This window comes from Melanostigma gelatinosum, assembly GCF_949748355.1.
Source record: "Melanostigma gelatinosum genome assembly, chromosome: 14".
Lineage (NCBI taxonomy): Eukaryota > Metazoa > Chordata > Actinopteri > Perciformes > Zoarcidae > Melanostigma > Melanostigma gelatinosum.
Window position 1 is genome coordinate 14,447,758 of NC_136647.1, and position 25,292 is coordinate 14,473,049.

Consider the following 25,292-nt stretch of genomic DNA (forward strand, 5'->3'; position numbering starts at 1 on the left):
GCACGTAAGCACGGAGGCTTGTGTTCCTTCCACCCGACTGTATCCGAGGTAGAAACAGTAAACACTCTGTTTCTACAGCCATGAAGTAACGGCTCTGAGCATCATCAGCTGTTTGCAGGTGAAGAAAGACAGAAAGAACGAAAAGGAGACGATATCAAAGTGACACACTAGGAAAACTATTATTTATTGTTTTTTTGTCGTTTTTAAAAAAAAAAGCTTACACTCATTGAGTACAGCAGATAAAATCTCCAAAAGTCATTTCGAAACAGTTGTATTTGGAGTACAGAGTGTCAGATTTTTTTTTTTTTGTCAGATTTTTCCTTACAATTCTACATTTGAATCAAGGTTGAACTGCATTTTTATAAATTATGTAAAAACCTGATTAACACAAAATCACAAAAGGACTGTGCGGGACATCGAAAACAAAAGAAATAACATGTGAATTTCATGTTACCCTCTTTATTATGGTACACAATATACAAACTGGTCCTTTGTATCACTTACGTAACTCACTTTCTACTGTCTTACTCGGATTAAAAGGTGGAGATAAATAAATAAAAAGTATCTAAGTATCTCGAAAGGGATATGAGGTAAGCGAGTATGGAAAGCATGTTAACTCCAATAAAACGGGCACAAAAAGCAAAGCCTGACAACATACAAAAAAATACACTTTTTCCAAGCAAGAGATCCCTGACCAGGTGTCACCAAGAGATCACTTCATACAGTAACCTATTCATCGAATCAGAATGAAGACATTGTGATGAGAGCAGCACATTGTGCCCGTACGGAATAATCAAAAAGAAACAAAAAACATTTCAGCTGGTTTACTGTATAGGGAAACGTGGAGAAAAGAAAAGAAAGGTTGAGATAACTACAGCTAACAACACTTGGAAGAGGGCGTTTACAGCAAAACATCACAGGCAGAAATGAGTACGACTTAACAACATAGTACAGAGATGGAGTTGCAGATGTCTCGCAGGTAAAAAATACAGCTTCTCCAGTTCTGCTGTGGATCAGAGAGGAGAGAGAAGAGATGACACACCACGCTGAGGTTGTATCGACAGATGTTTACAAAGAAGTAGAATGTGTCTTACCTTCACCGATTAGTGCACATTATCTGTGCTTGTCAGAGGATTTATGAGTATGATTGTTAAGGGAAGTGGTCAATTAATCAAAGACTGAATGCTGACAAGTAGAATTAGAGATTTTCTGTTTTTGTCATAGAGGAGCGACGAGCCTCGTAGCATCCAGGCTGCTACTTTTACATCGTCTGTGATCCAACACTGTAGCATGATCGGTCTTTTTAAACAAACACATGTGAGGAGTGCCAGTAACTACCTGCTATAAAGTGAGCGAGCAACAGTATTTCCGACACAGCGGCTCTTTGAGACGTCCAACTGAAATCATAAGATCCAAGTTAACGAGCAAATGATCAGATTAGTGTGAAACGTCGTATCAGAGTGAGCTGCGGTGACTGACAGACAGAAGTGTGCTGCAGTTAGAGTGCGTTCAGTGACGCACAATAGATGAGCGTGGAGATAGATCTCTCACAATGGAGAGTTTGTGCACACATGTTTATACTTAATGTATATACTTTATGTATCAGTGATGACCACAAATGTGGGCTCAAGCAAAGCAGGTCACCCTAAATGATCTGGTGAAGCGATGAAACTAAACTAAATACAATTGAGAAAATATTAAAATATTCACACTAAGCTGTAAAACTCACCCAGACTTATGATTTACGTGTCACTCTACGTTTAAGGATATTGCTTTTTCTCTTCTTTTCCTCCGCTGCTGTCCCTCTTCTCCTTCTTTTCAGATTTCTCTTTGTCGTGTCTGGACTCCTGTTGCACAGCAACACGAGGACGAAGGGATTGAAAACGGATGGTTAGTAATGGAAGTAAAGCTGCAGGAATATTTCGCATTAATTTACGTCTAAATCGATTATTCAAACAATGAAAAGACGCATTTCAACCGAGGTTTGGAGGGTACAAGAAGTGAGACTCTCTGACCTTTTTGCCTCCAGAGGAAGTCCGCTCAGGCTTCACGGAGTCCGCCTTCTCTTTACTGGAGGATTTGGGTCTCTTGATCTTCTCTTTCTCAGCTGAGAGCGGGGAGTCACAGGAAGGACTGTCACTCTTGCTGTTTTTGGAGGAATCTGAGAAGAGAGAAGAGAGTTTGTTCTTTGTTTGCACTGTGCTTGCTGGGCGAATGGCTTCTTCAGATTGGTCAAAAACAAACGTACTCATTCCATTCTCATCCTTCCTGCGTTTGGACTCGTGGCTCGTATCGAGCTCATTGAGAGCATGGTCCTAAGAGAGAAACAGCACAACAAACGGTCTCTCAATGGCGGTAACAAAAAGTCCCGACCGTGAGCATTTCATTTGCTGACAGACAGATGTTAGAGCGTGTATGGAAAGATTGAACCTATCCCTTGTTGATACCCTAAGCCCAACTAATATGAACACCGGCTAACTTTAGAACAAGAGAAGTGTGAGCGAGTTCAGAAAAAGAAAAACTCCAAAAAGCCAGTTCAAAGTGTAGCGGTCTGGTTAAATACTGACTCTCTTCCTCTCTTTCCGATCCTTCTCTTCCTTCTTCTCTTTGGATCGGCCTTGTGTGTTGTCTGACTCTTTCTTCTCCGTCTCCCTCTCTCTGCTCTTGGACCGGGTAACTGAATTGTAGTTGGCGTGGTGCTGTAAAGGCAAGTATATATGAACCGAACAAGAGAAACAAAACGTTTTCATGTTGTCAGGATGCATTTGCAATTGAAGTTAGTGCTACAAACAAATGGCCAACATTAAAAAATAAAAAAGGGTGAAAACTACCAACGACTGAAATCCCTTTTTGTTACTCCATGTCGATCAGAACAGTTCCAAATATTGACAGACTACATTTCTGTTCACAAATGTACATCTATTACTGAGATTTTAAATACATGGTAAGAGTTTGGACACCAGCATTGATCAAGCTGACTCAGCCAAATACAGCTGTATCTAGCATGAACTTCAACACAGACTAATATGCTTTCACTGAGTCCCACTGGTCCTGTTGGTGCTGCAGGATTAGTGTGAACTTTGTCAGACTCAACAGTGAAGATGATGATGAACCACGTCACAGCAAAACTACAACGCATGGTTCTAGTTTAAAACATCTGGAAACATTCTTTAAGGCAGTCCTCCACAATCTATTGTTTCAGAACAGTGGGCAACACTTTAGTCTAAGTCTACTTAGCATGTATAAGCAGCATAATCACATTTAATAAACAGCTTATAACACCAATGTATATGAAAGAGATGTAAGTGTATTCATGAATAGATCTCCTGTGGGCATACATAGCGGAGGCAGATGTATAAGTAGAACATTAATATAATAAAACAATGCTGTAATAAAATAAAACGGACAACATATTTGATGTTATTAGGACTTGAAGTGTTACCATACAGGGCACACAAACTCACTGTTGATGAGTTTGTCATGTCTAATAATAAATATGGTTCAGTGACACACACAAGACATTTAAGTCACGTTGTGAGTTTTTACCCAAACTGTTTTTAAAGTACGCTCCCTCTAGGACACGGGTCTCAAACTCATCTTCACTCCGGGCCACATCAGCATCACGGTCGGCCTCAAAGGGCCGGTTGTAAATGTAAGACTGTGTAAATGTAACTCCTCCTAACATATTGGTAAATAACTGTCTCTGCATTTGATTATTGTTTATTCAAGTGTAAAAATATTGTACATGCAGTTATATAAATGTAAACATATATTGAAGCACATTTCTGTTTTTATAACTTAAATCCTTTTAATTTAGGGTTCAGAAACCCACATTACTCTATCAAAGATCAAACTATTAAAGAAAATAGCAAAGACAAATATCAAACAAGTTATTACAATAACTTTGTTCAAAGCTTAAAATCCTTTCAAGGGTGCGTTTGCACAATCACACATGAAGTATTTCATGTGTTTTGAAGCCACGTTTAAAGTAGTCTTCAATGTTCTCACATACATTTACATTTCAAATGTACAGTAACCAGCCAAAGAGCTGCTTCTATGTTTAAGTATCTCATCATTATGACTTTCTGTCTTATAACTTCAACTTTCTATCTCATAATTTCGACTATGGGGATATTTTTATTATCAAGTCTAACTTAAAAAAAAACTTTTTTTTTGCTGGCGGATTCGCGGGCCACATAAAATGACGTGGCGGGCCGGGAGTTTGAGACCCCTGCTCTAGGACCTCATGTGTTATTGTCTTACAACACTGACCCACAGAAAGACGTGCCGGGTACAGATGTGCAGAGATGACACAAACATATCCACAAGGCCAGAGTTACTGCCTCTACAAAATATTAGATTTTTTATTTATTTATTTTTATTTATTTTTTAACTTCATTTAGGTCAGTTAGTAGAGACGTATTTATCTCATGTCAAGAAAACAACTTATATCCAATGTTGTTATAAACATAACCTCAACTTAATACAGCTTTAACTGTGTTTATTATTTACTTATTTCAATTTGGGTCAAATTTGGGTCACCCATAAATCAATCCACTACTACTGTCCCTCGTAACAACGTGAGAAGATGGAGAAAACTACAGAGGTCTAAATTGGATTATTTGTCAGCAGCTGCACAAAGACAACAAGGTGAAAGACACGAGGAGAAGCAGAGTCAGTTCAAACCTTGGATGTGGACTCCTTGGGTTCGTTGCTATTGTCCTGTAGGGATGAATGGAGATGACAGATGAGCTGGGAGGGGGTGGGGGGTTGGAAGGAGGTTGTCAGACAGCAGTAGAGAGTTGGAAGGGGGAGGGGGGAGTTGGGGCTGGCCCGGACCAACAGCATACTTCTCCCTTGACCTCTGACCTTCAAGGACTAAGGCTTTGACAAGGTTATTACATAAAGGAGAGTTCATAAGCTCAACATCTGGAATGTCAATACTTAAAATAGAAAGCCCTGAGCATATATGAAGTAACTGCTAGTCATACTACTACAGACATGTCTGCAATATCAGGCACCATAATAGAAAAGGCCTACAGTTCAACTTGTGTTCATTACATCTAAAGTGCAAGTGTAGTAAATAATGTGTGTGCGTGTGTGAGACAAATGAGTTAATTCTGATGTGCTTAGCTGCTTCCCTACATAGGTAACTGTTGCTGTCACTTACAGTTCAGGAATGGATTAGACACAGGGAGCCTATATCTCTGGTGGACGGGTTAAATTAAGACCTATCACAAGCTTCCAGTGGTTTGGGGCAACGCTCCAGACGAGTCAGGATTCGCCCACTCTTTCCCTCACTCTCTCTTTGTAGGGGCAGGCTTACTTCCCTCGGCATTTTTGGCTGATTCAAAACTGCGACATTCATTTTCTCCGTTGATCTCGGTGTGCCAGGAGGTAGAGCGACTGCAGAAGCTGATGGCTGGTGGCCGTGGGGATAACGTTGCAGAGGGGCCGGCAGGACCGACTGGACAGCGCCGCGTGACGTGAAGTCGGCATGCGGCCCGTTTTAACAAACGGAGACAGAAGGGAGGGGGTCACACCGATGACTCTGCTGCCGCAGACGGACGCTCCTGTAGCAGATCGGCGCTCCTACGGCAGAGCGGTTCGCTGGACGCCATCCGACTCTCCGCTGGGACCGGGCACGTTGACGAGGGGGACGTAAAAATACTTGACATCACTTTAACCAGGATCTCTTCTCAGCTCGCAAAAATGGGGGGGGGGGGGGGGGGGAGACACCATGTCAAGTAGTGAAAAACTGCTTTCGGTGTAAAAGATAAAATTGCCACTGGAGAAGGGGAGAGCTCTTGATTTTGGCAAGCCGTTTTACTTCAGGTTGGATATTATTCTCAAAAAGCAAAAAAATCCTCAAGGAATATAGAAATGCTTTAAAAAAAATCTCTTTCTTCCCAAGGCACACTGACTGCTTTCACTGATATGAAAATAGATAAATATTTCAATATGAAAATACTCAATATACACAATATTCTCTTGACTAAGTCTTTGAAGGGGGGGGGGGGGGGTTTCTCCCAATTCTGCAAAATATTATTATGTCCATGGAATGATTTCCAACTCCCATGGATTTGGTTGGAGTTTCCAGATGCCATGCCTGCATGTACGACAACTCTCCTTGGTGATCTTCGGGCTGCTGGATAGTGCAACGGCGGGGAACGCTCCAGCAGATAGAGAAGAAACTGGCACAGCCTTCCTCAAGCCATACTAACCTTAACAGACGAGGAGTGGGACGGAGAAGAGTGACTGTCGAGCTTTCGTCTTTTGTGATCTGTAAAGACGAGAGGAGCGGAATTTGTGTTTAATTGAGCGGCACGTTCCGTCGTCACAAAAGCTTCCATTGTTTAATACTTTTTCATTTAAATATGAATGTGTTGAGCATCAGAAAGGCTCCTCACCCCTCTCAGATTCGGCTGACTCCAATCTGGGAACTGGTGACTTTAGGGACCCAGCCACTGCACTCCTCTCTCCTTTCTCCTTGCTCTTGGACTCCTTGATGGCATCGCGCTCCCTGGACGGCTCCACGGGCTCCCCGTTGCCGGCTTTGGCCTTGTCGTCTTTGCTGCTCTTTTCCTCGGCCTTGGCCTTCTCCCGGTCCGCCTTGGGGGTCTTCTCCTTACCCTCGCGTGCCACCCGCTCCTCCTTCCCTGCTCTCTCGTCTCTCTGCTTCTCCCGGCGGTTCTCTGCCTTCGTCTCGGGAGTGCTGCCTGGCGTCTTTTCCTTTTTCTCTTTTTTCTCCTTCCCGCTCTTCTCTTTGTCGTCCCGTTCTTTAACGGCTTTGGTGCTGCAAAGGGAAGAATTGTGAAAAAAATAACAATCAAAGTTTCATACAAGATTTGGCAGATCATAACAGTATTGTACATGGACTTACAGGAGAAAGCAACAAGAGGTGTAGGACACGATATCACTACTCATGCTAAGTTTGGATGTTTTTCTCAGCTCTATTTGAGATAACTTCGTGTCACAGCATCTCTCGAGACCCCTACCTGTTGAGAGCACCGTTCCCGTTGCTGGTGGTCACTTTGGCCGCTGCACTGTTGGCTTTGTTCACTGGCTTCGTGGTCCCCTGAGATTTATCCTTGCCCCGATCTGCATAAAAACAAACCAAGAACTGTGTGAGCACAGGAATTATTAATATCACCGACAAGCATATCAGGATTTGTAGCCCTAATGTTTAGTTTTATGGCACTTGTAAAGATATATTTTCGGGGCTAAATTACTATTGCAGATAGACAATAACAATAAAAAAAAAGCTTAAGCGTTATATTTATCACATGTAATGAAATCTGAAACATTCTGCAGTGGCACTGGAGATGCAAAGCCATACGTTATCTGGTTCCTTACTTTAAAATGACAGCGTGCTGCATTCAAACAGCCTCGCCGTGTTTCTAATCACTCACCGTCCTCCGCCGTCCCCTCCTCCGTCTTGCTCGTGCTGATGGCAGGCTTGCCTGTGCTGCCGGGGCCGTTCTGTTGATTGGCGGGGGTGGCACTGCGGGCTGGCTGCTCCTTGTGGTGAAACTCATTCTCTGGGACCATGTGCACCTTCTGGCTTTTCAACCGACCTGAATAACTGTAAGATGCATAAAGGGTTTTTCACAAGGCAGAGACAAAACTTCCAAAGAACAAGTGTCACCAACAGAGACGGACGTACTCCGGTTATTAAGCGTCTAACCATCAACTTCTGAACAGATATTTATAATAGAACATCTCCAAATTCAACAGATTAGACAACACAAACTAATGTTTTTCAGGACCCCATCTTCACAGGTTCCCATTTTTTACCACACACATACTACGGTACATGTTAACTGTATGCTCCACAGAGAGCTGAACAGCACACAATGCTGTGTTACCCCATTGCTAAGGCATAGAGGTCTGGCCTCTTATCCTTCTCCTCGAGGCAGATCTTGTGGACACGACACTCCAGCGCTTGGCCCAGATTCAGGACTTTGGGGTAGCAGGGCAGGATCTTGGTGAGCACAATGAGAATGTTGCGGATGTGGGTGTAATCTCCCGTCTCCAGGCAGTGAACTGAGGCCTGGACAGAGCAGAGACAGAGGACGTGATCTTAGATAAACACACACCTTGCACAAAGCTCTGACTGACAGTATCTGGACAGAATGTTTTCAAGAAGTCAAACAAACGATAAGGAAGGGCAGCTCACTTTAGTCAGCATGTAGTGCCATTTGTGCACCACATGCCTGAAGTTCTCATAATCCAGCTGATCTGCTTTGTTGCCGCCATCGAAGCCGGTGGCTCTGAAGATGGTCAGGAAGCCGGGGTAATTGACGCACTCCTATGACCACAAGACCAGATGTTAACTCCCAGCTCACCCTACATCGGAGAATCAAAGTGACGGGTGCAGAGAACAGGTAGAAATGGACACCTTCTCATAGATTGCCCGGTCGCTGTGCCAACGGGTCACCGTCTCCAGCATGCAGCAGAGGAAGCGTCCATAGCGATGAGACTCGTTCTCCGTACAGCTGGCTACAGTGTAAATGATGGCGGAGAACACCTGCAGGGTGACACAATGTAGTGTGTTAAATAACAATAATAATAAGTGTCTCAAAAATGAGTCGCAAGTATGCCAAGTCAGGCTTTAAATTTGAGTTAAAGCCTAGTTTAGTTAGTTTTCTTTGTCATAAGTGAATACGAGTCTGAGCGTGTGTATAGGAGTGTCGTACCCGGTCGTAGCACAGGAGGGTGCAGAAGTTGGGCGTCTTCTGCTGGTGGACCAGCTCCACGAAGCGTGCGCAGTACACGGCGTCGATGGACGAGAAGATGCAGCGGGGGAACAGACAGAGCTGCAGAAACTTTGTTATGGTCTCGTTCTTCGTAGATTCTGTTAGTGAGCATTAGGAGACGTATGAGTAACCGAGACTGAGAGATAACGAACATTTAGACATCAGATTTGCCTCAAATATTGATGCTGTGCAGAGGGCAATGACTTGATCCGCTTTGTCTTGATTTCCCCTTTGACTACATTAACGGTCCGATTGTGTCGGGACTGAAACTCAATTTCTCTTTGCAATGTGTCCCAACCAGATGTTGTTGTTAATATAACCACGTTTTTCAGACACCGAATTTACATTTAAAATCCTATTGGCCCCAAAAGAACAATCGTTAAATGATTAAAACCTTCGTTAAGTCGATGTCCCCACAGTGTACATGCCAGGAGAGAATAATGTAACCAGGATCGCCCCAAATACCTTGATTTTTTAATTCGTTTTTAAGCCCAGAGCAGCAGTGACCATAGATCATTATTGAACCACAATAGAGCAACAAGCCGTACATACTAAATAAACGACTATATTTTTAAAGACTTTCTACAACCCAAAAGCATGAAAGACAATGAAAAAAGATAGTGAAGTCCTCTCAGACATCCGACTGTAACGAATTAAGTTTTTGTGGCAGGTGTCCGTAAACCTTTGAGCGGTATTGACTCTGTCTGATTTGGTCTATAAATGCACTTCAAAGATCAATCATTCTCAAAGAGATGCACGGTTTTCTTCTCTCAACAGACAAGTCACAGCATCGTGGAAGACCGTACATACGCAAGATGCAGCAATAGTGTCACTGGCATGACAATGAGGATACTTACTGGCCAACAACCAGTTGTCTTTCTCCAGTTTGAGGCGGTGTAGAACCCTTTGGACGTGCTCCAGCTGTTTCTTCTCCTCCTCCTGCAGTTTTTCTTGCAGGGCAGTGCAGCGCTCCTTCTCCTTCTTTTTCTTATTCATGGGCTACATTGGAAGGAAAAACTGTTTAAGATACCGTACTTTTCGGACTATAAGCCGCTACTTTTTACCCCACGCGTTGAGGCGTCGGCTTACAGTCCGGTGCGATTTATATATGGATTTTTCCGTAGCTTTTCTCCGCCACAACAACAACAACCGCAACGTCCGGTTCCGGTCTAACACAACATTTACTAGCTCCCGACACAGAACAGTTGCTACCAGCAACCCCTCTGCTACCAGCTGTTACTGACAGGGTCACTACAATATGGATGAAGTACCTTTGACCTACCTCTCACTAGGACTGTTAACAAAAAAAGGTTGAACGGCAAGATGCTTTTAACAGTACATGTCCGACTCGCTAGCTTCTAAGCTAATTTTAACATTACCGCCAATGGGGAAATGCTAACTGCGATTAGCATTAGCGAATATATAATATATCTTTGTACATCTTTTCATGCAGACATGCTTGCATTACAGACTAAGGTCTCTCACGGCTACCAAACGAAAAGCAATGAGGCAATAACTGTTGTTGCTCATAGCTCTGAATAGCTGTTGTGCTAGCAGCAACTGGCCAAGCCAGTTAGCCGTAAATGCTATTCAGAGCTATGAGCAACGTAGACACGCTGCATGAGAAGATCAGCTATTTCTCAAGTCTGCCAGTGGATCCTAACAGTGCGGAGCAGTGTGAAAGAATCCACCATCACCAACGGGTTCCGAAAGGCTGGACTACTACGAGATGAAGAGGACAGCGCAATGAGGACGACAGGCAAGCTCAGGGACAGATTTGCCTCTGGAGCAAAGTGACGCTGAGGGTGCAGATGAAACACGGACTGCAAGCACGAACAAAGCAATTCTGAGGCTGTTTTATTCAGACACTGAAGAAGAGGACTTTAATGGTTTTCGTGCACAGGAGGACGAAGGAGACAGCGATCAACAGCGATCCTTTCCGCTAGGATCAGAGGGATTACCGGTACCGTAAGCCACTTCCCGGCTTGGACCTGTGCGGAGCGCGTGGAGACGCCTCCTAGTTGACGTATTACCGTTTTTTCCAGTTCTACAAAACTTGTTCTACAAAACTTGTTCAAGAGTTTTTTTGTGTGCGTGTTTTTGAGTGAGAGAAATGAATCATCTTGGTTTGCAATATAACTTTGCTGTCCTGAGTCTGCATTTGGGTCCTTGAACACACCACATCATGAACCGGTAGGTAGATGTCCGACTCGCTAAGACAGACTAAGGTCTCTCAAGGCTTTTAGATTCTAATGAGAAGACACGCTGCTTCGTTTTACTTCTTCCGTTTGGTAGCCTTGAGAGACCTTAGTCTGTAAGTATGTCTGCATGAAAAGATGTACGTATGATGTACATGTAAATGTACAGTAGTCTGTAAGTGTAGATGTACAGTAGTAAATGTACAGTAAATGTAAATGTACAGTAGTCTGTAAGTGTAGTCTGTAAGTATGTCTGCATGAAAAGATGTACGTATGATGTACATGTAAAGATGTACATATTATATTCGCTAATGCTAATCGCGGTTAGCATTTCCCCATTGGCCGTAATGTTAAAATTATCTTCGAAGCTCGCGACACGTTATGATGTTCAGAGAAGAAGACAACTTTAGTACTGTTAAAAGCATCTTGCTGTTCAACGGGGACACCTGCGGCTTATCTATGTACAGATTCTTTAAAAAAAAAAATTTATCAGCTGGTGCGTCCTATATACCGGCGCTCTCTATAGTCCGAAAAGTACGGTAGTCAAATCTGATTGGTCACGACAGGAAAGTGAAGAACTGTCAACGGGAGAAAACAGGGATTCTACTGCTACACTTATCCTAATCTACACAATAAAAATGCAACAGTTTATTATAAAATGTAAAAGTGATCAGCAATGGTGTGTAATTGTAGATCGCTTTGGACCAACTACTCACTATCTCTGGATTCTCCTCGATGGCCTTGATCTGGACCTTGAGCTTGTTGACCTCACGATCGTAGGCAGAATGCGGAACGGCCAGGTCGTACATGGTGAGGGACCAGAAGGTAGCGTAGAACTGGGGGCGGAGGTCATCCCAGACCCTGGCCGGATGGAGTGACACGACTGCCTCATGCACGGGTGTCATCACCTGTTCACAGGCTGCCACGTACTTGTGGACCTTCTGCTGCTGCCGGTTGCCTTTCTCGGCTTTCTTCAACTCATCGTACTTGGACTGTGTGTGGAGAGCACAAAGTAAAGGCTGCATTTTATCCAAACCCCCATGAAGTGTTTGTCTTGATTTGAAATAGCTTTAAGACAGTTGAGAACAAACAGCTGCACATTGCTCCATTTTAGGTGTCAAGTTTAAAAAAGTCAAACAATATGAACTCAAAAATCTACAATCAAAATCGAAGTAGAAATACCTGATACCATTATTTGAACAACTAGAACCTCTGTCAGTAACAGAAATGTGACATGATGCACGCTGTGGCTCTGACAAAGTAGTCCACTCACCAAAATCTGATGGGCGTACATTGGCCTGGACAGAAAGAAGGCAGCATCATGTGGAGTGTGGAACTGGTTACAAAGGATGTCAATGGAGGGAACCCGCTTGATGTAGTCCTCTGTGCTAAGGTTGGAGGCCAGAAAGCCACCAAACTGCACCAAGGTGTCATGACACTGCAGGAATACAAATAATCATACAAAGAAAAGACAGAAAGAGATTCTTCTTTTTAGGATTTGTAAAGGCCGCTATAATAACAATAGTTTGGAGAACTAAATAAAAAGAGAGAGATAAGATCAACATATTGAGAGAGAGGGTGCATACCTGGTCATACAGGTGGCCAACAAGTTTGAGGTGTTTCTCTCCACTCTCTAAGAAAACAACACCATTTCGTTGCTGGGCCATGAGTAAACACAGAGGCAAGGCCAACTCGTGGTCCAGGAGTGCATCCTTCAGACGCTGTGACGACTTCTTAGTGTTCCTGATCTGGCCAAAGTAGCCACCCTGTTGACAAAAGGCACATCCACGATGACAATGACCTGAGCTCAGGTGCAGCACTGGTCCAGACAGTCACGCAGAGGTTACATCAGCAAACGACCACCGAATTTGAGTCTATTTACCTCAGCTTTGAGTTGCTCCCCTCCGGTCATGGCCTCTAACTGCTCTGAGGTCATCTCATCTGTGATCTCGATGCCAGCCATTTTCTGCACCACCTCTTTTAGGATCAACAGGTCAAAACTGCCGAGAGAGATGGGACATATAAAGCAACGCGCATTTCCTGACACATTAAAAGATGCATAAGGAGTGAAGCAATAGTCAGGCATGGGGTGCCAAAAAAAACACCTTGCATTCTTCCCAACACAGACGCGTTGGAACCAGTCATCCTGGAGCTACTTACCTCTTCCCTGCTTTTAGCTGATTGGTGACATATTGAAGAAGGCCAGCCAACTCAATTGGGTATTTCCTGAACACGGCTCCACACAGACTCGCCAGGCCTTGGTTGACAAGACGAACAGGTGTACGTCAGATTCTCATTAAAACATCAAACGCGTTCTCTCCTTTTGCATGCAAATTAATGATTGCGGTTCAGTTACTCTGAAGCCACATACTTTGAAGCCACGAGGAGATGGTGGTGTCGTCATGCTTCATCTTCTCCTTCTCGGGATTGGCCAGAGCCTCAATGATGCAATCTGAAGACAGAGTTAAGTGGAAAAGACATAGAACCCGAAAAGAAGCCCTTTACACGAACGCCCCCCGCTGCTTCCATCTCCACACATGTGAAGTTAACTGACTGAAAAGTGTAGGATACAGGCCAAGACATCATAGTTGAGGGATGTGAGGTATTTCAAGGAGTCCACCACTGGAACGATAAGGTTGTCGTACCATTGGATCTGAGAAAGCATCTGACAAACGACACGACAGAGGAAAGGATAAGACATCACCAACTTAACAGGATGTACATTATACCTGACCTGATACTGCCACTGTATCTCCACTGTGGCCCTAATAATTGTGCTACTATAATGCATATAGTTGGCAGATTGTGGGTCGGGGTGGCCCTAATAATTGTGCTACTATAATGCATATAGTTGGCAGATTGTGGGTCGGGTTCCATTGGGCCCAAAAGGACTTTTCCACATAGACTTGCATTGGCAAAGAGACGTCTGTGAATCATGGGATTTTCTTTTTAGGTAAATCAACTTCCCAGTACGAACATTAAAATAGTTTTTCCCCCTCGGCATAATAAACTGCCATTCATGTGATCAAGCCGAAACCGAGCAGATGGAGGAGGGGTTAAAGGAAACACTAATCGCTTGCTCTACGGGCCCACGCATGAGGAAGATCCAGTTACCTTTACAGCCAGCACTCAATGTATTTGGGCTAAATGCACCGCTGAGCAACTGTCAAAAGGGATGAACTGGTCGGATGGGTGCAGGTATTAAAGAAATCCTGACCCGGCGCATTAATAATCCACAGGTCAGGGGACTGAACACTATTACAACAGAAAGTAGTGTTTGAAATGACTGACTGATGTTGCAGAGAAGTGTAAAAAAGCTGACCACTCAAACTGGTACACCCTCCCATTACTGCATGTGCAAAGATTCTTTACGTTAAACAATGTTCATTTGCCCATCTTACAAAAAAAGTGACGACATTGGAGGCAAGGAAGAACTACAGAACTTTACATCTGGCAAGTAGTACAAGTAGCTGTACTTTCTGTATGTTATGATGAATTAACAAGGCAATTAAGCTATTCTTAGTTCTGTGTATTCCTAAAGATGTATGGTTGTTGATTTTTATTGTTCAGGTGTAAGAATATTTATTTGTTTTTGTATTTATCAGACTGAAAGAGAGCTTGTGTAGCGAACTCGCCAATCACATGCAAGGCATGCATTTCATCAGTGGACTACATTTACCAACAACACTGACTGGATATCCACATAAAAAGTGGAAAATGATCCCTTTAAGAGCGAGTGTGGAAGGATACATCACAGCACGGCACTTTGCTAAACTAAACTATTTATTCACATATTATGTTCAATGAGGCAGAATGAGTTAATTGTTCTGTCAAAATGATTGCAAATGCAGAAGACCATGACCTCTGTATGTCAGTGCAGCAAGAATACAGCGTCAACTTTTGAGTTGCCATGTAGCGTTTGCTTTGTTTCATGAATGCACGGCATGTAAGCCGATCACTAGACGTAAGCAATTTCCAAAATGGACGCTATATTGGGAGGGCCAGAAAAATATAATTGGTATACAGAGAGAGCCAGGAGCTCATGCTGAACTTATTTTTTGACATATTTAATGAAATATTTTCTCGAGCAAAACCTGGAATTAACGAGTCGTTGCAGTTTGTTGACATTGTTCAAAATGGGACTTAAAAGTAGAATAAATGAATAAAAAATGAGAGAAATATCCACTTACATAATCAAAGAGGATAGTGGGATTGCTATGGCTCAGTTTGCCAATCTGCCTTCCAGATTGTTTCACATTCTCTTTGGTCAACCGCCTAGGGAAGGAAAAAACAAAGATGGGAAACAGACGATTAAAAACACAAGATGATGCAAAGTGCTGTAAACAAACACCGTCACGCTAAGCTTCACAGCAACTGATAAAATGCTCTCATGGTCGTCAGTTTAAGATTAAGCATTGATTTGTAGCAGAACATTGTTGGAATACTTTAACACGTTTGTGCTGGCCAAGTAATTATTCTAGGTCAGATTCTTCTTGTACTGTCCGTGTTACACTGTCCATTCAATGCAGCTTAGCTTGAGAGGGCAAAACAAAACAACAACATATGTCTGCGTTTTTATTAAATTAGCAACATATTGTAAGATTTGAAACTTCACATGCATATTACTATTTGTCTGACAACAAGTTATTTTATTTGGCTTTAAAAGTCATTCATAAACATGGCAACAAATAAAGAACAGTCATACAAGATATTAGCATTTTGGACATTTTATCAAATTGCTCAAGATCCTGAAGATGACTGTGAGCAGCGTGAAGCAGCAGTTATGTGGAAGCTTCTATGTCGCGGAAAGGACGAAAAAAAAAGGTGGGCCTTCATGTCCTGAAGTTAGTGAATTTCTGCTAATACACTTACTTCATAATGTATTTGGCCCGTTCTACAGTTTGAGCTTTGACTTTGACCAACAGTGGATGGCTGGTATACGTCTCATTCTTCCACTGTCCATATAGTCGGTACCTGAGGGAACATAGATAGAGGAAGCACAGTTAAACAGAAGGGTTAGCTACGCAGCATTGAGAAACATGGGCAGGATGAATACACACTCAGCAGTTGTAAAAATCCACACACTTTGTCACAGGAAACAGATAACATAAACCAAACAAGTTGTCTTGCAGAGCTTGCAGAGAATTTAAAACAGTCCCTGAATAGTAAAGTAGCCAACTCCTGTCCAGCATTATGTTAAACAGCTGTTGTGTGTGTGTGTGACCAACTCCAAATAACAGAGACGTTTATTTCTGCCTCATTTGCAGTCAAACATTCAACTAGAATTACCGCCTGACGGTTGTATGCCGCTGCCAACCAATCAAGTTGCAGTTTATGTCCATGTCTGTCTAAAATGTCATTACGTCAGCATTTGATCCTATGAGACATTTGTGTGAAATTGTCATATTTCGAATTTCAATTCTTGAGTTATGGCCAAAAACGTGATTTGTGAGGTCACAGCGAATTCTAATCTGTTCAAGCTTGAGTACAAATGGATGCTTGTGTCCGATGTAATGAAATCCCCTTCAGGCGTTTCTGAGATATGGCTCATACGGTCGTACGGACAACCCGCAACCTCTGTCCACGGCTGTCGCCGGCGGGGAGGCATGAAAAGGGCCGTTCTTCAACGGATTACTTATTCTTGAAAATCAAATCAAGTAATTTGCCGTCGGTCATATTTGGAGCAAGCACTGTCAGGCCTTAAGATGCGTCAACATATTCAGAGCATAAATAAACTGCACTACTTTCCTTCCTTTGACCGTGATGACAAAGACAGTGAAGTAATCTACAAGCGCTACGATATCCTGTAACTTAAGATGTTGCATTATTAGCTGTGACAAACTAGAGCAAAATAAAAGCTCCTGGAGTGTGGAGCGTCATTGTTTAAATACTTTGGCACACTGCTGATATGCAAAGACTCTAAAAATAAAATTCTGGCGTTGTTCAGTGACAGAAAAAAAAAAATGCAAGCATGCATGATTTGATGAGCTCAGTGTGTGCTACTCTTTCTTTGCCAGCTAGTAAACAGCATTCTGGAGCACTGCGTGAGGGGGTTTACCACCCAACAGCTTCATTTAACAGAGCCACATGTAGCGTCTGTGTCTGGGTGTAGCTCACCTGTGCCGGTAGGGAAAGAGTTTGAAGAGACCCCACAGTTCCTCAGACATGCAAGCATTACACTCCATCAGAGAGAGAGACGGGAGTAGCACCTGGTCTGCAATGCTCAGGAAGCAACTCAAAAGTGTTTCCTGCAATGAACAAACAACGTCAATAAGGTCCTCACAGCAACATAACAGTGTTTTGACTCATCTAAATATCCATCTACAGCCATCTCCTTTGTCAAAATGACAGTTATTAGGTTTATACCTACCATTTTCTCTTTGCCATCAGATCTGCCATCACTTTGGTACTGAGAAGCAAAGGACACCAAATATGAGTCCACAAAAACACCGATTTAGGCTGTAGTGCAGATGCAGTCACGTAGTGGGGAAAGTTCTATACCTCTTTCATGAAGGCCTTGCCCAGACGCACAATCTTGGCAAAAAGAATCGCGTCGTGGGAGAGGTGAGGGCCCAGGTAGCAGATCATGCTGAACGTGTCCCTGCGTAGGTCGTCGAAGCTCTCCGCAGGGCGAGGGGCCCGCTTGTTCCTCAGTGGATGCAAGACACATCCCCGTGCCCCTTTTGGGAGGCCAGCCCTGTGAGGAACAGACCAGTGAGTCAGAGCCTGCATTTCATTTTTTTGTTGGCTTAGTTATTATTTACTGAACTTTTATTCATGAAATATCGGCATAGTCAGTTTAAGCGGTGACTTGTGCATGCTTTCAGGTCTGACTACACATAGTGGGCAGTAAGTGAAACATGAAAGAAAATCTGCACCTTCTGTAAAGAGGCTCCACAGTCAGATGCACGAGCTGGCAGAGAGCCAGCGCAATGGCCTTGTGAGAAGTAGCGTAGAAGGACGGCATCTGGTCCATAATACTCTGGGCGTGGTGCCAGTCTCCAATTCTAAGCAGCGCTTCCAACAGACCAAGCTTCTGGTTATCAGGTGGCTGTGGGCACAGAAAAGAGCAGCAACGGATCGTCTGTATTATCAACTATGTCACAGTTCACTCAATAAGGCAGTCAGCAGCTGCTGTCACCATCCAAAGTGATGGATTTATAAAATCATTCCTTTCTATACGTCATGTTTTGAAGGCTGACAACATGAACGGTTATAGAAGGGAATAAATGCAACAATTCAGACGTCACTCTCAACATTCATCCAGCCCGACAGCGTTCCTCCAAAGCTTATATTTGCAAATGCTTTGATACCTTATCATTCTTCTCCTCCTCCTTTTCCTTCTCCTTGTCTTTGTCTTCACTTTTCTCTGAGGGCAACACAACCATGACCAGCTTGCGGGCGACCTGCTTGGCCTCTGAGATATCTCGCTTGTGTTCCTCTACGATGGTGGCATCTACTGGCATAAGCTGGAATCACAGAGGCAACAAGAAGAGGGCTGAGTTCTCAGTCTAGGAACACATTGTTCTACAGTGGATTCATATCTGATGGAGGTGAAATAACAACAAATGATGGATTTTACACAAAAAGGTCTGACATTATAATGAAGTGAATATATTTGTCACATTTATCATCCTGAAGACTGTAAGAAATTTGAGCAAAAACCGGGGTGGTTAGTAGATATAATAAAAGTGTTTAATAATTCATAATTAAGATTCATAATTAGTCATAATCATAAGGGTTTTGGGGATGCATAATTAAGATAAACATAAAGTGCTGTAGGATTATAGAAGGGAGTAAGTCATAACTGACAGGATTTGAATGTGTTTGTTGCAGGTAGAGCGAGATGTGAAGACAGGCGTTTACTGAGGTGTGAGTGTAGGTAGCCAATATAAATTGAGATAGACGGAAGGGGAGGAGTCGCGAACGAATATGAGGGCGGGATATAGCAAAGCGTTTTTCTCTTCTGTTAGTTACGGTCCTGGGGAAGACGTGTTCTCCTGGGACTGGGAAGAGTTTTTTCCAAAGTGGGTTAATTGTGTAATATTTCATGAGATTAATGTACACCATTGCATAACTGTAATTGCAACAGCAGGATTAAAATCCTTTCTGACGGTAAACCAGTTTCGGTAACGTTTTTAGCGCCGTGTGTCTGAAAAGCTATCAGACCGCGTGTGCTGGCCTGCTACACGCTCCTCGTGAGGAGTTTTTTCCCTCCACAAGACATCACAGCTTTAGGTTTGCAAAACTCCAAACTCTTATATATTTTCCTTACATGTACGTAGAGATCTTCCAGCTCAATCAGGTTATGGTGAAGCAGAGCAGCAGCAATGTGGTAAAGTGACTTGGGGGTTTCCTCATTGGGCTCCTGAATAAAAGACACAACAAAATAAATAATTATTAAAAACTAGACACCCTCTTGCGATTGGGCCACATCAGACAACACGCCAAATCAGGCCAAAGGCTCAAAGCGGGGGCGGACCAATGGCCTCTTGTAGTTTAAAGGTTGTTTGGACCATTTCAGATGTGTGGCAATGGTTTTGGTAAAAGGCCCATACAAACATTAAAGAATGACTAGGAGGCTTTTTAAAAATATACAAATATAAATAAGCATCTTATGTAATTGGGACAAATGCTCGCTTTCAGTACTTTTGATGACCCATTTTTGTAATTCTCACCTGGTAGAATTTGAACTTAAATCCCAGGATGTGGCAAAGGGTGAGTGGCTCACACATGTAGGATTTGATGAGAGCCAAGAAGAACTCATCTTGGTCAGATCGACTCTCATACACCTCCAAGATGATGTCCAAAACACGATTAGGGTCCAAGTTGAAACATCCTGCAGGCAAAAGAAATTGGGGGGGAAAAAAACAATCAGTCAGTAAACAGTATTGATACAAACATGGATAAAGATGAATAAATAGTTAATGAAAAACTTGTCCACACAAGTCAGTCTTTCGGTTGATGGGAACAGGCCATTCCTTTGTGCTACTGCGGTTAAAGCGCTGCCAGCTCTAGCTCTGAGTATGGGTGAGACTACTTGCACTCCTTGGTGTTGAGAGACTGGTAGGTAGTATATGGGGACAGACTTCCTGTGATGTACAGGTACCTGGCATTGCAAAGCCCTGCGCAAATAGCAGAGAGTCAATGCGGAATCTAACAAGTAACCAATCGCGGTTGGAGGAGATAATTTCAGGTGTGACGGTGATACAATCTGCTTTGTATATTTTCAGACTCATCTAATCCAGTATTGTCAATTTACAAAAAAACATTGACTGTAGACGTAGGATTTGCCAGACTGTAGCTAACGACATAGTAGCACCACATCCGATGCAGTCCACCAGATAAAGACTTGTTGGGTACCTATGAGGGACTTGATGCTCTCCAGGACAAGGTGGCTGGTGATGTTGCCCGAGAGGTCTTGGCCGAGCTCGGTGATGAGTTTGGCATAGCCCTCATTCTCCTCCCTTAGCAAGTTGAACTTCTGTTGCTTGTAACTGAGAAGAAATACAAGATTACAAGAATGAAATTCATTTTTTCTATTAATGTACAGTATATCTACATCTCCACTGAAACGTGCACTCTATTTACAATAGTTTAGTCTTGATCTTCACAATCTTCTGATTGAACTGATGAGCTTGTTTTATAAGTCCAAGAGATTCAAGGGTTTCTGGATCCAGCCTCTCTTTCAGGATGGCGTCAGGGACAAAGAACTGAAAAAAATAATTTAAAATTGTAACTAGTTTATTAGTTTGTTATAGCTATTGATTACAGACGTCGGTATCAAAATCAGTAATTCATCTGTGACACCAATGGGGGTGTAAACCTCATGCAAAGTTCTAAAATTGTTAAACATCAGTTACACTTTCGCACATTAAGGACAGGGACACTTTTAAAATATTTAACTCTGCTGCAACAGTGACAATTAAGTGAAATGCGAGGTCGTACAAGCTCTCGAATTTTGATGATACAAATAGCTCTCTTCAGGCAGCCTTTGTATTCTATTTAAGTGCAAGAAAAGTCTGTTCTATAAAATAATAGGATGTTACTACAAAAACAGTATTCTCACCAAACAAGCTCCCACCAGTTGTGTGTAATGGTCACGTTTGACTTTTTCTTCCAGTGCAGCAGTCTCTAAATCTGTAATTTATATAATTAAAAAAATATATTATGACAGTACAAATATGCCAAGTTTGCTTTAGACTAAAAACTGTTATTATATTTGACTTACTTGTAATGCAGCACTTCAGAAACTCAATATAATAACTCAACGTTTAACATAAAAACCCAAACTTACCTAGTGTACTGAACACATCTGCTAAAATTGATGGCATGTCGTCTCGGAGCTCCTGAAAGAAAAACATAACAAAGTAGAAATTACAAGTACTGCAATTTCTGGGCAGACATCAAGCATGATGGAATAAAGTAATAAGTACAAGTAATGAACAAGGAACAAAAGCTTTGTTTCTTTAAATATACACTTCTATACGTTTGTTACCGTTTTACCCCTAAAACAAACAGCACTCATACCATCATGTCCCCAAGGACGCTGACGACCAGATCCAACTTCAGGTTCCCCTGTACAACCTGCCAGCAGAGCTCATATAAGGCTGCCTGTATATCTGAAGGGGTAAACAGACAAGACACAGGTCAACTTTAACTGAATTGACGGAATGGACAGGAAAATACTTTTTGATTTTAAATGTGAAAAAACCCCCCAGAAAAGGCTAATCTGTGTTAGCATTAAAAGACTAGACACTTCCATTTTTCTCCATTCCTCTATGTAAGTCTAGCCAAAGAGCGTGCCTTTAGAGAGGAAATAATGATTTGATTACCAATGAAGGATAAAAATAGATCGGTAAAACAGAAAGTTTAGAACCATAAAAATGACATCCAGCTGTATGAATGATCATATTAATGTTTGTTTGAAGTGTGAGAAAATAATCTTTGTAGAGTGCACATTAGATCAGGCAGGCAGTAGGAATCAGATGTCCATTGCGACTCATAGATGAATGGATAACTATCACGAATGCTACAGTATGTAAAACCACTTGATCACTTATTTAAAACGTTTCAGTTTGCATTCTCTCTTAAGTTTACTGTTGTGCAACAATAAAGAAATGGTGACATTCAGCAACGAATTACACTGAAGCAAACACACTGGTGTGACTGCGTTATATGCACGTTGCAGCTTGACTAAAGCTGTCATATTATAAAATGTATCTGCTGTGTGGCAGTATTTTAAGAAGCTGGAGATTAAATAAAAAAAGTGTCGTTTGTGAACAATGTCAAAGGAAACTACTATTTCCGGGGAAAACAGGTTAAGTTAACATTTCTTTTGGAGGCATTTATCACTGCAATAAATAATTATTTATCTGAGGAGGATCATGTTTAAAGTGTGTAGTTATGGTGATAATTGCTTTCTCGTTGCCCTCTGGCACAAACAAAAACAATGAATATAAACGTTAATCTGTTCAATGGATACATTTTGTAATTAACATAGAAAAATGATCAACAAATTTAACTAGCATATAAACATATAATGTAACTGTGTGCCAGTTTTAGGCTTGCTGATATATTCATATCACTACATCCATCACAAACATTTACGCTGCAAACTGACAACGAAGGGTATCTTTCAATTTGTTTCTCTCTCGTGGGTGATTGGTTCGAACTAATGCAATTCCCATAACAGATGCGTGTCTGTGTACAACAGGGAGGTTTAAATACGTTGAGGTGCAAACGAAAAACTAACAGTAATAGTCTAAACAAATTGAGGTAATTCTCAACTTACCTCTAATCTCACTTCCATGATCTGTTTTCTGTGTGAGTTCTTTGCAGAGTTGTACGCTATAAAACAAAATCATAGTAAGTTAGAGTACTCAAACATGACAATCCATAGCCTTTAAAACAGCTTGATATTTAACATGGATACTGTCACTAACATTGCTATATACAGCTTATTACATTCCCGAAAATTGGTCATAATTATCCGCTCACCAATATTCTTGTAACATCAAGGCAGACTGATAAGATACTTTGTGCCATCTCAATGTCTTCTTTTAAAACGGACAATTCTAGATGCACTGCTGTACATGCAATGGTCAGTCAGACAGGGCCAAGCTGACAGCGAGCGGTGTGTCAGGACCTGAGGTCAATCATAGCGTGGCTGATATCTTTGTGAGGTTGATAGGCTATGTTCACTTCTTCAAGCAGAACGGTGCAGCACTGAATAACACCCATGCCTCCCTGAATCAGGTTAAGCTGGTTGTTTCACTAGCACACCTGATGGATAAATATCAGACACATACAGATCTAAATTGTGAGGAAGAGACATTATTTATACTGAAAATCGTTTCTATGCAAAAAAAAAAACCAATGTGACAGTGATTATCAGCACATGGAAATTGCCCTTTCAGTGATGTTACTGTACAGGATGGAATCCTTACATGAGGGCTTGTCGAGATTGGGCTTTTAACTAAGACCCTCCAATTTGAGGAATTACGACTGTGCGTCCCAAAGAGACACAATATGATCAAGTATCAAGATATTCTGTGTTATAGTAAATAAGTATTTCTTCAATAGAACAACATTTATTTCGCACTTTATGTGATGACTGGATTGGCTGAGGCTTTGCAGCTTCCTCTCTTATCAGTGCACATGAGGGGATCTGTACCAGAGACATGCAGAAAAGTAATACTATGAAGCTTTTAAATACATGTACGCATTTTTTTGCCATAGGCACGTTTTACATGTTGCTAATTTGAGTTAAAGTTGTATGTACACCACTAGAATGGAGTAGTTAGAGTTGGTGCATCTCACGACAGGCCTTACTCAAATATACTCTAGGCCTAACTTACTGAGGATAAGCCTATTGTGTCTCCGCCTGTACGTGATGGCTGCGCTTAAGAAACAGAGACTAAATCTTCACGACACGTTTTTTTCTTATCATAAATGAATATGTTAGGCCCAGCTTCTACGGCGCTGCAGCTGCCTACGGTTAGGTTAACATTAGTGGATTGGACGTTGGGCCGTCGATGCTCGCTGTCCAGTCGTCTGTTAGCACCGGGCGCTAAATTGGGTATTCAAAATGTAACGTTAGCTATGTAACTGTCAATTAACGGTAGTTAGCTAACCAACTGATGGGTTACACAAATATCTAGCTAGTTAGCTCAACGTTAGCGTAGTTATAGCACGGGCTGTACGTTAACGTTACTACACTTTCCTTGCCCACTAGGTTGTTATTTTTCAGAAGAGGACGTTTGTAGAATAAACGTATGCAATCTCAAATGTATTTATGCTGCAATACCTGGACAATAAAAAGTCCAACAAGGCAGTCGACATCACAAATGGCGTAACGTTAACTAACGTTACAATTAGAGCTATCTTACTTGCTATACGTTATGTCAAGATCGGTCGTTTCCCTCCACTTATTTACGTTACACAACGCTATTGCCGTCAACTGCTCGCCTATTGTCCGTTGGTAGATAACGTTGGCAAACTAAGTGACTGACTGCCTGAATTTTGGCATTACATTCACTTCAATAAAGAAGCTCGGACGATATGATCGATGCTACATTGACGCTAAATAGCTTAGCTCCGCTAGCCACCGTGTTTACAAACTGAGGAATGGTGTACCGCTAGCTTAGTGGGTGAGCATGCTAGCAAAATTGCTGGCATGCAGGTAACGTTAGCTAGTTACATTTAGGTAACCACTGCACTCCATTAAACAATGTAAACCGATTGTATTCACTGTCTTATTAAAACTATTTATAAGATGAGTTTATTTCCCCAAATAGAGGAATTAACGTTCGTAGGCCACTTTAAATTATTTTTTGCGTGCTAACGTTACCGCTTAGCCCTAGCGGACACACTTAAAATATTGGCCTTAAATTGCAATGCTAGCTACGTTGTTCCCTTGGTTCGTTTATATCAGCCAACAACTGTTAACCCACCATAACACCTGACACTGTACTAAGGTTCAGCTCTACTCACAACTCGTGTTTTCCTGATTTTTCCCAGTTTTTGATCCATTCACCAGGGAGGATAAGTGTCGCCATCTTCCATACACACAGCCCGGATGTCTAAATCGTCATCATGGCACACACAGGGTCAAATGTGGTAGTTAGCTTCGCTGCTAGCTCACTGTTGCATGGTGGGACATCGAGGGCTATCACCGAGGGCTTTGTTAATACGTAACTTTATGTTCCGTAAGTGGAAATGGTACTAGTGCACGTCAGTGCTGAATTGTAAAAAACTATTTTGAAATTGTAATTTTAACGAGTTAAAATACATTTGACGATCCTTACAAAAAACTGAATTGCTAACCAAAATA

At 42.1% G+C, this 25,292-nt stretch overlaps 1 protein-coding gene across 6 annotated transcripts; it reads right to left on the reverse strand.

Moving 5' to 3' along the window:
• Positions 1–163: 163 nt before the first annotated feature.
• thoc2 (THO complex 2) lies at positions 164–25,051 on the reverse strand. 6 transcript variants are annotated; one of them, XM_079283602.1, is made up of 39 exons: positions 24,953–25,051; positions 22,752–22,807; positions 21,488–21,579; positions 21,255–21,306; positions 21,027–21,097; positions 20,549–20,670; positions 20,321–20,454; positions 19,636–19,796; positions 19,233–19,325; positions 18,271–18,426; positions 17,836–18,008; positions 17,459–17,654; positions 17,328–17,366; positions 17,075–17,205; positions 15,830–15,931; positions 15,148–15,232; positions 13,529–13,622; positions 13,329–13,409; positions 13,118–13,214; positions 12,840–12,957; positions 12,544–12,723; positions 12,231–12,395; positions 11,674–11,949; positions 9,617–9,758; positions 8,700–8,857; positions 8,402–8,530; positions 8,180–8,311; positions 7,869–8,053; positions 7,413–7,585; positions 6,999–7,101; positions 6,411–6,796; positions 6,225–6,283; positions 4,687–4,722; positions 2,568–2,699; positions 2,249–2,315; positions 2,016–2,161; positions 1,771–1,847; positions 1,095–1,141; positions 164–1,006 (listed from the first exon to the last, which is right to left on the reverse strand). In XM_079283602.1, exons 1-38 carry the CDS (start codon positions 25,015–25,017, stop codon positions 1,114–1,116), a joined length of 4,692 nt encoding a protein of 1,563 aa, XP_079139728.1. In that variant the 5' UTR covers positions 25,018–25,051; the 3' UTR covers positions 164–1,006; positions 1,095–1,113. The 6 variants fall into 6 exon arrangements, 5 of the variants coding, with proteins under 5 accessions (XP_079139728.1, XP_079139725.1, XP_079139724.1 ...); XM_079283599.1 differs by having other exon boundaries at positions 164–1,003; positions 4,687–4,752; XM_079283598.1 differs by having other exon boundaries at positions 4,687–4,752.
• Between the last annotated feature and the right edge of the window lie 241 nt (positions 25,052–25,292).

Coding starts and splice junctions, on each gene's coding strand:
- thoc2 (XM_079283599.1), bottom strand. CDS start 25,017: ATGGCGACACTTATCCTCCCTGGTGAATGGATCAAAAACTGGGAAAAA. Junction 19,797..20,320: donor GAGCATCAAGTCCCTCATAG/GTACCCAACAAG, acceptor TTTTGCCTGCAG/GATGTTTCAACTTGGACCCT. Junction 8,858..9,616: donor AGACAACTGGTTGTTGGCCA/GTAAGTATCCTC, acceptor GCTCACTAACAG/AATCTACGAAGAACGAGACC.